Source organism: Octodon degus, unplaced genomic scaffold, assembly GCF_000260255.1.
Source record: "Octodon degus isolate 3935 unplaced genomic scaffold, OctDeg1.0 scaffold00046, whole genome shotgun sequence".
Classification (NCBI taxonomy): Eukaryota; Metazoa; Chordata; class Mammalia; order Rodentia; family Octodontidae; genus Octodon; species Octodon degus.
In genome coordinates, this window is record NW_004524622.1 from 9353824 (window position 1) to 9366522 (window position 12699).

A 12699-nucleotide genomic window follows, 5' to 3' on the forward strand; every position below is an offset into this window, starting at 1 on the left:
TTCTGACATTGCCAGTGAAGCGGAAGACCCAATACTATTATGAACTACTGAACTCTTTTAGAATATTTTGTTCACTACTCAGTGAACAGAGCCAGCCTGAACTACACAGTGAGATCCTATTAAAAAAAAAAAAAAAAAAGAAAGAAAGAAAAGAAACATGGGAACCCTTGCATATCTTCAATTTTTCTGTAAAACTAAAACCGATCTTAAAAATAATCCATATGTAAAAGCAAAAACAAAACCAGAACCATGTGACAAGATGATACTTGCTGGCTTTAAGAGGTTTTTATAAAGTAAATTTAAGAATACTTGCATCAGAAACATTTAGACAAAAATCATAAAACTAAGCAAAAATTAAATGAAAATTAAGAACCTACATTAGTTATCATATCAGTTCATGCCTGATCAATGGAGAATTATAAAACAGACCTGACAGTTTCTCTGCAAAAAGATTCTGATTAGACAAAAATTAAAAAGATAATGCAAACACAATTTCTAGATGTTTATTCACAGCTCAATCATGCTGCAAATTAAAGCAGATCTATATGCAATAGTTTCAATTCACATGAAATCACATGGTTAGTGTACACTAAGAAACATTTATTCAAGCAACAACCTATATTCTAAAAATATTAACTGGTGCCTTTTAAAATGATTGGCCCAAACTGGGCATGGTCTGTAATCCTCGCACTTGGGAAGCTGAGACAAGAGGATCACTGGGCTACCAAGTAAGCTCATGGCCAGCCTGAACTGCATAGCAAAACCCAGTCTCAAAAAGACAAAACAAACAAACAAAAAGATTAGGTCAAAAAAGATTGTACTTATGTGTGTAGCATGTTAGAAGAATGGATTCCTTTCTGGTATTCCCCTAAGGTATCACTTGATCTACAAGTATATTTTAAAACAGAAACTTTTCATAAACACAAGAAAGTCACCTCAGGTCACCACAGGCTCCATTCAGACTGGCATTACCTGAATGATCTCAATAAGCATTTCAATGTGTAACTCGTAAAGTATTCTACTCTTGGAAACAGCATGCCCTTAAGACTGAATAATCTTTATGTGTTTATAAGAGCCTATAGCCAGTATTTAAAGCTACATCAGTTGGGGCCCAGTGGCAAGTCTGTAATCCCAGCGACCCTGAAGATTGAGGCAAAAGAATTTTAAGTTAAAAAGCTAGCCTGAGCAGGACCGGCCAGATAGCTCAGCAGACTAAAGCACCTGCTTGGGCAGAGTGTAGTAGCCGAGTTCAAATGCAGGTGTGCCTTGCAGGCCCTGCCCCTCAGGGGCACTGAGACAGTGATTGAGCCTGGGTGGTGATTTGAGACTTGGCATGGTGGCATGCACCTGTAATCCCAGCACTTGGGAGGCTGAAAACAGGAAGATCACTACAAGTGCAATCTAAGTAGTGAGACCCTGAACACTCTGTAGACCCTATACCAAATACATTAAAAAAAAAAAAAAAAAAAGCTAGCTTGAGCAATTAGTAGACCCTGCTCAAAAAGTTAAAAGGACTGGGGATGTAGCTCACTGGTAGAATGCTTAGCTAGCATGTGTGCCCTGGGTTTAATCCCCAGTACAAAAAAGAAAATACATAGTACTCAAAGCTTCAAATGTAGCCTTTCCAATGTGGGATGGGTTCTGCCAACCACCTGTCAGCCACTCAAAGCAAACAAAATTAACAGGCTTACTACACAGACTATTAACCATTCATTCAACAAATATTTACTGAGGGCCTCCTATGTGTTAGTGCTGAGAGAATACAACCTACGACAAAATATTAAAATATGTCTGCCCCATGGTGATTATATTCTTATGCTTATATGGTCACTAGACCACTTCTACTAGGTCCAGCATTCTGATCAATGAATATACACTAATGGTATCTGATGATCAAGTTTATTTATAAAATTAATTTATAGACAAGACTGCTACACATAATTATTAGTTCTTACCTGGTCCTGTGTTGATAATAACGTAAACAGAGTTTCCAACGCTGCTCTTCGAACTGATGATATAGTGTGATGCAAGAAAGGCCAGACACGTGGAACTAAAACTGTAAGTGACTGTTGAATACTAATAAAGGAAACACAAATTAATCTTACTTTTTAGTCAAAATTCTGTAGATAAAATATCTAAATATTATCCTCATGTGCACTAGATGTTGACATCCAGTGTATTTCTGATGGATAAATGATATTCTTATTTTCATATGAACCTTCTTCACTTAAGTTCAAAATATTACTCAAAAATGTTATTACATACCAAAAGAGGCAGGGAAAATGCATCCATAAAAAAGGCAGAAATTCAACATTAGGTTTTTCTACTAAATTAATGCTACAAAAAAATATCAAGTTAAAATCTTCCAATATAACTGCACTTAAAACTACTTTTACTCAGCAATATGAGACATGTATCCTAGTCAAACAACCAAGTTTGCTAATCCTTACTCCATTCCTTGGCTAACCCTAAGATACATAATTTCCATCCCCCTTTGAAGTCATCTCTGCTACATACCAAATGAGTAAAAGGTGGTACAGGAGTAACTCAGAAATTTGTTATGTTGACTTAATATTACTAAGTTAAGAAAACTCAAATATCTCTCTTCTAATGGAAGAAGCAGGCAAAGCCAGGTCTGGACTAACTTGAGCCATGGTATTCCTGCCATTCTCATGAGTCATCTTTAAAAGTTACCTAGAATTTATAAGACACATTGAAATATATTCCCATAGAATCGTGAACAAAAAAAGAATATGCCAGTGCTATTTATCTGTTCATCTTTGTGCTTCCTCTCAGACCTACCTTTTAACATTTTCATTATTTGCAATTTTGTACTTATTTACACATTTAAGTTGTCATAAAATTCTATTTAAACATGCACAGACAAGAGATTCAGAATACAAAAAGGCATTATAATGAGGTCTTGTTAACAATTAACTGTTCATGCTCAAATGACATGCTACGTTTCTTCTTATATATGAAGCAAATTTTCTAATAAGGTACAAAGAAAAGTGATTTAAAACTACATTATTTCACATATTACCAGAATGTTCAGTATGTAATTTTCCTCATCTTACACTATTTAACTTTTCTTACACCATCCACAAGCACAGGTGAAAATCTATGCCACCTTTTTTTTTTCTTTTTAAATTTTTGCTGGAACACAAGGATGTTCACTCTTTTATGTATTATGTATGGCTGTTTTTCTGCTAAACTGGTAGAGTGGAGTAGTTTCAGCAAAGAATGGCTCACAAACCAAAAATGTTCAATAGTTAGGCCTTCACAGAAAATGTTTATCAATCTCTGGTTAATAATTAAAACTCCATTTTATAGCTTAAATTCTTTTTTCACTTAAACTCAAATTAATTACTGTAACTTTTATTAGTAATGGGAGCATACAAAAAGTAAGAAATCCCAAATATGTACTATCACTTCAATTTTCCCATTCTATAGCTTTGACAAATACTTATTTTATTATTCCTACTTAAGTACTGCCCTAATAGTTTAACATTAGAGCACTAACATTAAGCAGGATTATCTGAAATATTTGTCATGTTTTTCATATTTTCTGTGGCGTTCACTGGAGATATTCATACAGCCAGAAATGATTTTTTTTTTCCCGTGGAACCGGGAATTGAACTCAGGCCCTCGTGCTTGCCAGGGAAGCGCTTATTCCACTGAGCCATCTCCCCGGCTCAGAAATGACTTTTAACGATCATATGAACATTCACTACACACCATCAATAGACTAAACACAGTAACTGTCTCATCTGTGAATTTTTAAAAGTTCTATAATGTTTCTTCTGTTAATAGAAATAATAATATTCAGAAGCCAGTCTTAAAAAAATTGGTAAAACACTGAGCTTCACGTCAAATACCAAAACAGCCAGGACTGTAAGAGTTTAAGGTTTTGGTATAGTTTTTGGCTTCACCCAATCTGTCTTTGAGCATTATTTTACATTATTATGCATTTCCTTTCTGATCAATAATTATTAAAATCAAGAGCAAGAAATGAAGAAATGAACATTACGAAGAGTTCACATAGGGGCAAGTTTTTCAAAATGTAACTCTGATTATCAATTCTAACTCTATTAAGAGAATATCATTAAATAAAGCTAAAGGCCTATATTCTAGGACCAAAGCCAGAAACAATATACAGTGATCTTTATGCAAGATTAACTGAAATGGTTTATTTTATCTTGTTGCACCAACATTTTCCTATGTATGTAAATATCATTTTAAAATGTCTATAAATATACATCTTGAAAGAAATACAGTATACAGAAATTTTAAGTGGTTATCTCTTAGTTACAAGAACCCTAGTAAATTCCCTTTTTAAGCAATTGCTTGCCTGGCATGGTGGTACACTCTTGTAATCCCAGCATTTGGGAGGCCGAGTTTAAAAGAATCACTGACGGTTCAAGGTCAGAGTTCAAGGCCAGCTTGAACTACACAGTGAGACTCTGTCTCAAAAAAAGAAAAAGAGAAAAAAAACAAACAAACAACAACACAACAAACCACCAAAAATAAAAACAAGCTGCTTATATGAATTTCCTTATTTTTAAATACAATATGGTCTATTTTTAACATTAAAAAGGAATGAAGACTATTATTTCATCTAAGAATATAGTTAGGTATTTTTGGATATACACATAATGAATTATAAAACTAAATTATGTTATTTCATCTAATGATGCTTGTCAAGTTAAGTATCTTAGGATACACATATAAGGGTAAGGAAATTTATTTTTTTTTCTGGGGATTGAACCCAGGACCGCAGACATATTAAACATATACTCTACCACTAAGATACCACTCAGTCCTCAAAATAACCTTTTTTGTCCAAAGTATGCTAGAGGATATACAACAACAAAGAAAAAGCCTTAACAGTGGTCTTGGCATTCCTCATTCACACTTCTTATGGTACAAAGGTATTTATGTATAAGTTTTTAATTACTTTATATCACTAAGTAGAAAGAATTACCTGCATTGTTGGACCTGAGGATAAGTTAGCAAGGATGAAAGAAGGGTCATAATGCTATTTGTTGACGCTGTTAGATCATCTAATTCCAGAAGAGCATCCCATAACGTATTTATAATGAAGGGTACCTATAAAATCAGTTTTCAAGAAATAGTACCAAAAATATTCAAAAGTTCTGCCAAATTATATCACTACAACGTATTCAGTTCCAATGAACTTGAACAGTGCCAGTTTTAAAATAAATTAAAGAGACATTTCTCACTATTAACAATTCCCTATTCCTGTTGGGCACAGTAGCACATGCCTATAATCCCAGCACTTGGGAGGCTGAGGCAGGAGGATCACTCAGAGTTGAAGGCCACGTATGGCTACAGCAAATTCAAGGCCTATGGAGCTTATTAATTTATCTTCAAACAGCAAGTTCAAGGCCATCTTTGGACTATATAGTGAGATCCTCCCCCCCTACACACACCATTCTCTATTCCTTTTTAGTACCATTTAACTCTATTTTGGCATTTTCCTTCTTAACCAGACTCACACTAAGCAGAAAAAAGAAAATAAAGCAACCAATATTTACTTTATGTAAGTCTGAAACATTATTTAAAGACAAGGCATGATCCTCTATATAAAGCAATTTTAGTGCTTTTGTAAATGGTATTAACCATTAGTAAAAAGATAAATTTAGTTTGAACTTATAAAATAATACTGGCTATACTTTTTAACTTTATGGTCTGGAGTAATGAAATGGAATGTCAGCTACATCACTGAAACAGCCACTTCAAAAAGAAAGAACAGATTAAAAATCCAAAAATTAAAATCAAAATAAGGAAAATCTCATCTCTAAAAATATAAAGTAATGCCAAGCATGGTAGTGCATGCCTGTAATCTCAGTACTCAAAAGACTGAGGCAAGAAGACTGCCAGGAGTTTGAGGCCAGCTTGGGCTACACAGGGAGTTCAAGGCCAGCCTTGTCAAAAAAATCAATCAATCAATTGTAATTTAAAGAAGAAATGGCTGCTTTCTTCACAAAGAAGTTTTCCATATATTATATACATAAAAAGAAATAGATAACAGAAACAATTTGCTTTCCCAAAGACAACAAGTCAACATGCATCAGGCTGCACATAGTGGCAGACACCTGTAGTCTCAGCACTTCGGGAGGCTGAAGCAGAAGGACTGCAAGCTCTAGCCAGTCTTGGCAATTTAGTGACTTAGATCATCACAAGATTTAAAAGGAAAAAAAAAAAAAAAAAATCCATTTTAAAAGGGCTGGGGATGTAGCTCAGTGTGAAGGCCCTGGGTTCAGTTCCCAGTACCACAGCAGAAAAACAGAAAGATTGTGTACATCTTTCTGTTTGTGTACAGCAGAAAAACAGAAAGATTGTGTACATCAGGGGAATGCCTGTCACAAGAAACTGAAGATGAAGGAGAAAAAAGTACTCAAATTATTCCTAAGTTTCCATATTCCAAATGTAAACATGTTCAAGGGAAGAAGACCCAAAAAAATTTAATTTACCTTTTGTGTCTGAAGATAGACAAGACTTTCTACTACAGGCACTAATGAAGCTGCAGCAACAGCTCTAACATCATCATCAAGATCCTGTAGTCCTTCAATTATTCTAGTCAAAACTTTGGGTAATAAAGTATTAATTACATCCTGCAAAACAGCATATCAAAATAAATTGATTTGCTATATAAAATTACTGCACTTGAAAATTTCCAAATGAAAGCATAAATGGCAGTATTTATATATTTTTTAAAAATCACATAAAAGAAAAATAACATCAGCAGAAGCCCACACAAGCCCACTTGAAAAACACTATAATACATATCATAAAGTACTTTATTATTGGATGTGACTTAAATATCATTTCATAGGTAAAACTATGATCTGTCTCTGTGAATATACACACATATACATGCCCCATGCTAGAATCTTAGCTTCCACTTCTTATCAAAACCACCAACAATCAAGAAAGACAGAAAAAAACACTGGGAAGATGGCTCAGTGGCCTAAGTGCCCCAGCAAGCACAAGTTCCTGAGTTTCATCCCCAGTACTAAAGAAAGAAGAAAAAAAGAAAGGGGAGGGAGAGAGGAAGAGATAGGGAGAGGGAAGGAGAAAGAGGGAGAGAGAGGGGGTCAGAGAGAGAGCAAACCATCACACTTCCTGCCTCTTGCTATTCTAATATAATCTTACTTTTTTTTCCTCAATATGGTCAACCCCAAAATGCTATTCCTGTGGTCCATACATTAGGAATTTCACTAAGACTTGGTCTTGCTATGAAACAGACAGAGGTTTTAAAAAACTACTGCACATAGTAAGTTTGCATTTGCATGTAATACTGCTGTTCCTTACAGAGGCTAGACAGCACAACATAGAAACCATGTTCTGTAGCCAGGTGTGGTAATGCATGCCTGTAATCCCAGCACATGGGAGGAACAGGCAGGATCCTGTGAGTTGGAGGCCAGCAAGGCAGACATAGTGGGTTCAAGGTCAACCTGAGCTACACAGCAGTTTTTTTTTTTTTCAAAAAAAAAAAGGAAAGGGGGGCCTGCCCCTTAGCTCAGTTCTCTAAGTGACTGCTTCAACAAAGCAGTCAGGCTCAGGTTGCTGTGGTTCGATCCCCACAACTCAAGCCAGCCAAACCTGCCCTGAAGGCATTCAGAGAAAAAAAATAAAATTAAATTTAAAAAAAAGGAAAGGAAAGGAAAAAAAAAAAAACATGCTTTGTTTTTGAGGGTTATAAGTAAAGAGAAGGAATTACAAGGGTCAGGAAAAGCAAGGAAGAAAGCAGAGAGGGAAAAAAGAGGGAGCTTGAGTCTATGAGCAGAAATCATAAGAGAATATTGTACTGCTGGCGATTAAAAAAAGGACAATTATAGAAAACTTCAAAAGGCTGTGAACTTGCCTTTAGAGACAGAAAGGGAGGCTCTATATGCAATAAGCACATGAAGAGAGGAAAAGCTCATCCAAAGCATCAAGTAGTCAGAATGGCAAGTGAAGCAGTCCAACCTCAAAGGGCCTGACAAAGTTGGCCCAATCTCAGACGGATTCAGGGGAATTAAACTGATGAGAAAACAGTAAGTCCTGGTCTCTCTACAGCACTTTATAATCTTTTTTCTTTCACTTCTTTTCCCTCCACACATAAATTTTGCTGACACCATTATTCCCAAGGTAAAAGCGACTGCTCATTCAACTTCCTAATTCTGTCACTAAAATCTACTGGGAAGTAAGGCAAAGAGGAAAGGAGATACTTTACAGCATTTCATATTGGAATTCTAAACCAATTCTCCCACACAAATGTTATACATGTATATAGATTATATAGCACTATTAATTTAGTAAGATACTTCAGATATTTCATAAATGAAACAGGCTTTTGTGAATCAACTCCGAGCTGTAACATAAAAAGTAGCAGTATCGATGTTTTAACTATACGCCATCTAGTTCTTCTTCTTTTTTTTTTTTTGTGGTGGAACCAGGGTTTTGAACTCAGGCCCTTGTGCTTGCCAGGCAAGCGCTTATTCTACCAAGCCATTTCCCCGGGCCCTAGTTCAACTTCTGGTAGGAATCCTAACTACTTTTATAACCTTGAAAGTCATCTAACTTTCAAGAACTTGTTTCCCTGAAAACAGTAAAACTACCTGTAATTTTCCTTAAGGGTTGTTATAAATAAAAGAAGAAAATGTTGGCAGGTGATGAGGAACGTATGTGACCACATAGGTTATTTGCTTTCACATTTATTGCAAGTGTCCCGAGTAGTTTTCGTGTCCATTTCTACTAAGTGGATCCTGCACAACTTGAAACAGAGCCTTATGGACCCGAGTATATACTCAATATTTAAATAAGCTAAATCAAATTATGAAATGTACAGGTAATTACAGCAATGGACTAGATAGGAAAAATCATCCTGAGTTTTACAAATAACCACTATAACTAATCATATCCTGATTTGTACTAAATCCCTAAGAGTACTACCTATTATCTTTATGACACATCTCAAAAAAAGCAGTCATTCAAAGATTGGTTTATCTGCAACACTAAGAATCCAGGGGCATTCTGTATAACCAAAAATAAATAAATAAATAAACTAAGATGAAAAACCCCTTCCGTATGTCTCAAAAACTGAAGTACTGAGCCAGGGTTTAGCTCAGCAGCAGTCCAGCACCTGCCCTGTAAGCACAAGGTGCTGCACTCTCCCATCACCAAAACAAATTAACAAACAAAAACACTGGGGTATTTACCTGACGAACCGCCAGAGCATACTTTATTCCCAGAAGACCACCATGTCTAACCTCCCACTGTTCTTGAGTAAGCAATTTTAGCAACACATCCACAGTCTTATGAACTCCTGTTTCATTCATGTGTTTTAATACCACACCTAATGTTTGAGCACAAGTTTCTCGAACAGGTGCTACAACCTATAGATGAAAAAGAAAGTCACACTTGTAAAATATTGATTTTGTAGAATTTGTTTGACTAGGGAATTTCTCGCTTGCGTTACACTTACTTCATCAGAAACAAAGTCTCCAAATCTGTCCAATGCAAAAACACAAAGGAGTCTAATAACTAAGTCTTCCAACCACTCTTGATGTTGCTGAATCATCTATTAAAACATAATTATTTGTAATAAAAGATCACACTTTGTACTTGGGTCTGGTGGAGATACCACAGGTACAACATAAAAAAATAACAGAACATATTATCTTAGCTGCATCAACAATAACTAAACAGTCCCAATTACCATCTTTAAAACTGGCCATATCCTCTTTGATAAGTAACATGATTCAGATATACACACCCAAATTCTTTTCTTGGACTCTGCTACTTAAGACTCTAAGACACACTTAACTACGTAAGGTCACCCTGGTATCAAGTATACCTGTCACATGTCTACTATCTATCCCATTACTCTGTTGTCTCTTGCTACACCAATCATACTGCCCAGTACTCACTGACCTCTCCACTAGCCTCTTACTTACCTACCTCCATTTGGTCTTGCTCAAGTCATTTGTTTCTACATGGTTTTCCACTCGGTGTTTCTAAATATATCTTTTTCTCATTCACTCTCCCTCTCTAGATCTATTCCTTCCCATAGTTTTTTCATCTCTGTATTTCTCCGATTCATTTACTCTCCTACTTTATGGAACATACATTTATTCTTTCCTGTATCAGGACCAAAAAAAGCCAACAATCAGAATTTGGCAATAACCATAGCTTTAATACACTCACCTCTTCTAAAGTGCTGTCTCCCATTTTACCACCACTTTTCCCATGAGCTTTAAGAATTTCCCTAAGTCCAGTGCCTGCACCATGCCGAACCTATGTAAAATGTCAGAGGTTAAATGTTTAAAGAAACCAAGTTTAATTTTCTTCAATGAAAAAATGGGACATTACATTTTTAAGAAACTAAAATAAGTAGCACCTTAAAAGAATGTGTTTTCTCAACTATCCAAGAATTACATATGCTAATTTCACAATTTTTTTGGTTATACAGAGTATTTTTAAAGTCAAACAAAAAATGAGCTATTTAATTTTTTTTGAAATTAGCTATTTAAATTTTTTTTAAAAAACATTAAGTCCAGGCCAGGGAGGTGGCTCAGTGAAATAAGCACTTCCCTGGCAAGCATAAGGGCCTGAGTTCAATCCCCGGTCCCACCAAAAAAAAAACACAACTATATATATATGATGTCACTCCTGTACCTTCTATCTAGATTTTAGGGATCAGGGATATAGCTCAGCAGCATAATGACCTGCCTGGCAAGCAACAAGTTCCCGAGTTTGATCCCTGGTACCCCAAAAGAAAAAAGAAGAAAAAAAAAAAAGATAAAAATAAATAAATATCTGGATTTTAGTAATATGTATAGCAAGGGAAAGAAAATATCATGCCTAAAACCAACATTTTAGAAATATATGTACCAAAAATAAGCTGCAAGGGGGCAGGGAGATGGCTTAGTAGAATAAAGAGCCTGAGTTCAATCCCTGGTTCCGCCAAAAAAAAAAAAAGAAGCTGTGAGCTGGGTAAGGGAGCACTCTCCTGCAGGATCAACTAATGGGTGACCAATGTGGGAATTACTTGAGGATATGAATTTGAGACCACCTTGGACAATACAGTGAGACCTAATATCAAAAACAAAAGACATGTCAAACAAAAGTATATAGCTCAGTGATAAAGTGCTTTCCTAGCATGCATGAATCCCTGGATTCAATCCCACCACAAAAACAAACAAAATCAGCTCCAAAGTTACCAGAGGTTAAGTGCTAAATGGAGACAATTCAAACAAAATATCTCACAATGAATGCTTCACTGTAAGGTAGGGGCACTAACAACCACAGTCATTTAAAACTCCATTTATGCTAAGATTTAAATAACTTTAAACAAATATACATCAAGGAATATGAGCTGGGGAGTAATAGTGTAGCAGTACAGTGTTTACCTAACGCGTGAAGCCGTGGATCAATCCCTCACACTGTGGGGTTGGGGGTGGAACAGATATGCTGCTTAAGACTTATCCAAAATAGAGTTTAAAAAATCTTTTTCTTGGAAACAACTCAAATGCCCACCAACTGAGGACTTAATAAAAAAGGTGTGGGGCCGGGAAGATGGGTCAGTAGAATAAGTGCTTCCCTGGCAAGTGCGAGGGCCTGAGTTCAATCCTCAGTTCCGCAAAAAAAAAAAAAAAAAAAGATGCTTTTTAAAGTTTTATTTTTTATTGGATACAGGGTCTTACTACACAGTTTAGTATGATCCTCCTGCCACAGCCTCCCCAGAGCTGGCATTACAGGTTTGCACCACTACATCCAGCTCAGGAACTGGCACAGTGGATCTGGGGTTCCAGGGCTGACACAGCAGGCAGTACTGGGGATCACTCAGGTTCTTGCACTTGCCAGACAGGCACCTGTTACACTGCTGAGCTATCTCCCCAGCCCAAAATGTGGTATTTTTATACAATGGAGTATTACTTAGCTTAAAGAAAGATAGAAGCTTTTATAGGTAAATGAATGCAACTAAAGACAATACTCATCAGTGAAATAAATCAGACCTAGTGTAAGAAACTGAAAGAGTAAATAAAATCCTAAAGATATAATAGATACTGTGAAAGGGAAATAAACTGCTTAAAAGAACAACTGGGATGAGAGAAAGGAGAAAAGAAAAAATATATATACATATATACACACACATATACAAGAAAATTAAGTGTACTACTAATTTCTATTGGCTATATATGGTAATCTAAACAACTACTTTGAAGATAACAATATGCAATCTAACAACCATTGTTAATTTCCTATCATCTTGTTTTGAAATTCTGTTTTCTCTTTATTTTTTTATTCTCCTTAAAATTTAAGATTGAGGATATAGCTCAGTGGCATAGTGCCTGCCTGGCAAGCATAAGGTCCTGAGTTCAATTCCTGGTACCAAAAAAAAAAAAAAGTGAAATTAAAAAAATTTCTTTTTCCTTTTGGAAATTCTTTTTATCCCCCCCACCCCCACCGTATCAGAGATTGAACTCAGGACCCTGCGCTTGCCAGGCAAGCGCTTATTCTTCTAAGGAATCGAACCCAGGGCATCTTATTTATCCTCTACCACTGAGCAATATCCTTAGCCCCAAAGCACTTTTGATTTTAAAAATTTGCCAGGCCATTCATTCACCTTCGCATGCCTTCCCCATTTTATCTCTTCTGTTAGCTACCCGTGCCAAAGAGGAGGAGGAG

The 12699-nt window shown here is 35.9% G+C and overlaps 1 protein-coding gene across 6 annotated transcripts in view; it reads right to left on the reverse strand.

Moving 5' to 3' along the window:
* Btaf1 (B-TFIID TATA-box binding protein associated factor 1) overlaps positions 1-12699 on the reverse strand; it is a 129421-nt gene that overhangs the window by 74994 nt on the left and 41728 nt on the right. For all 6 annotated transcript variants that reach the window (XM_023716153.1, XM_023716152.1, XM_023716155.1 and 3 more), the window contains exons 9-14: positions 10216-10305; positions 9494-9589; positions 9228-9404; positions 6498-6638; positions 4985-5109; positions 1956-2076 (exon numbers count right to left, since the gene is read on the reverse strand). In XM_023716153.1, coding sequence (XP_023571921.1) covers positions 1956-2076; positions 4985-5109; positions 6498-6638; positions 9228-9404; positions 9494-9589; positions 10216-10305 — 750 coding nt within the window. The remainder of the gene's footprint in view (positions 1-1955; positions 2077-4984; positions 5110-6497; positions 6639-9227; positions 9405-9493; positions 9590-10215; positions 10306-12699) is intronic.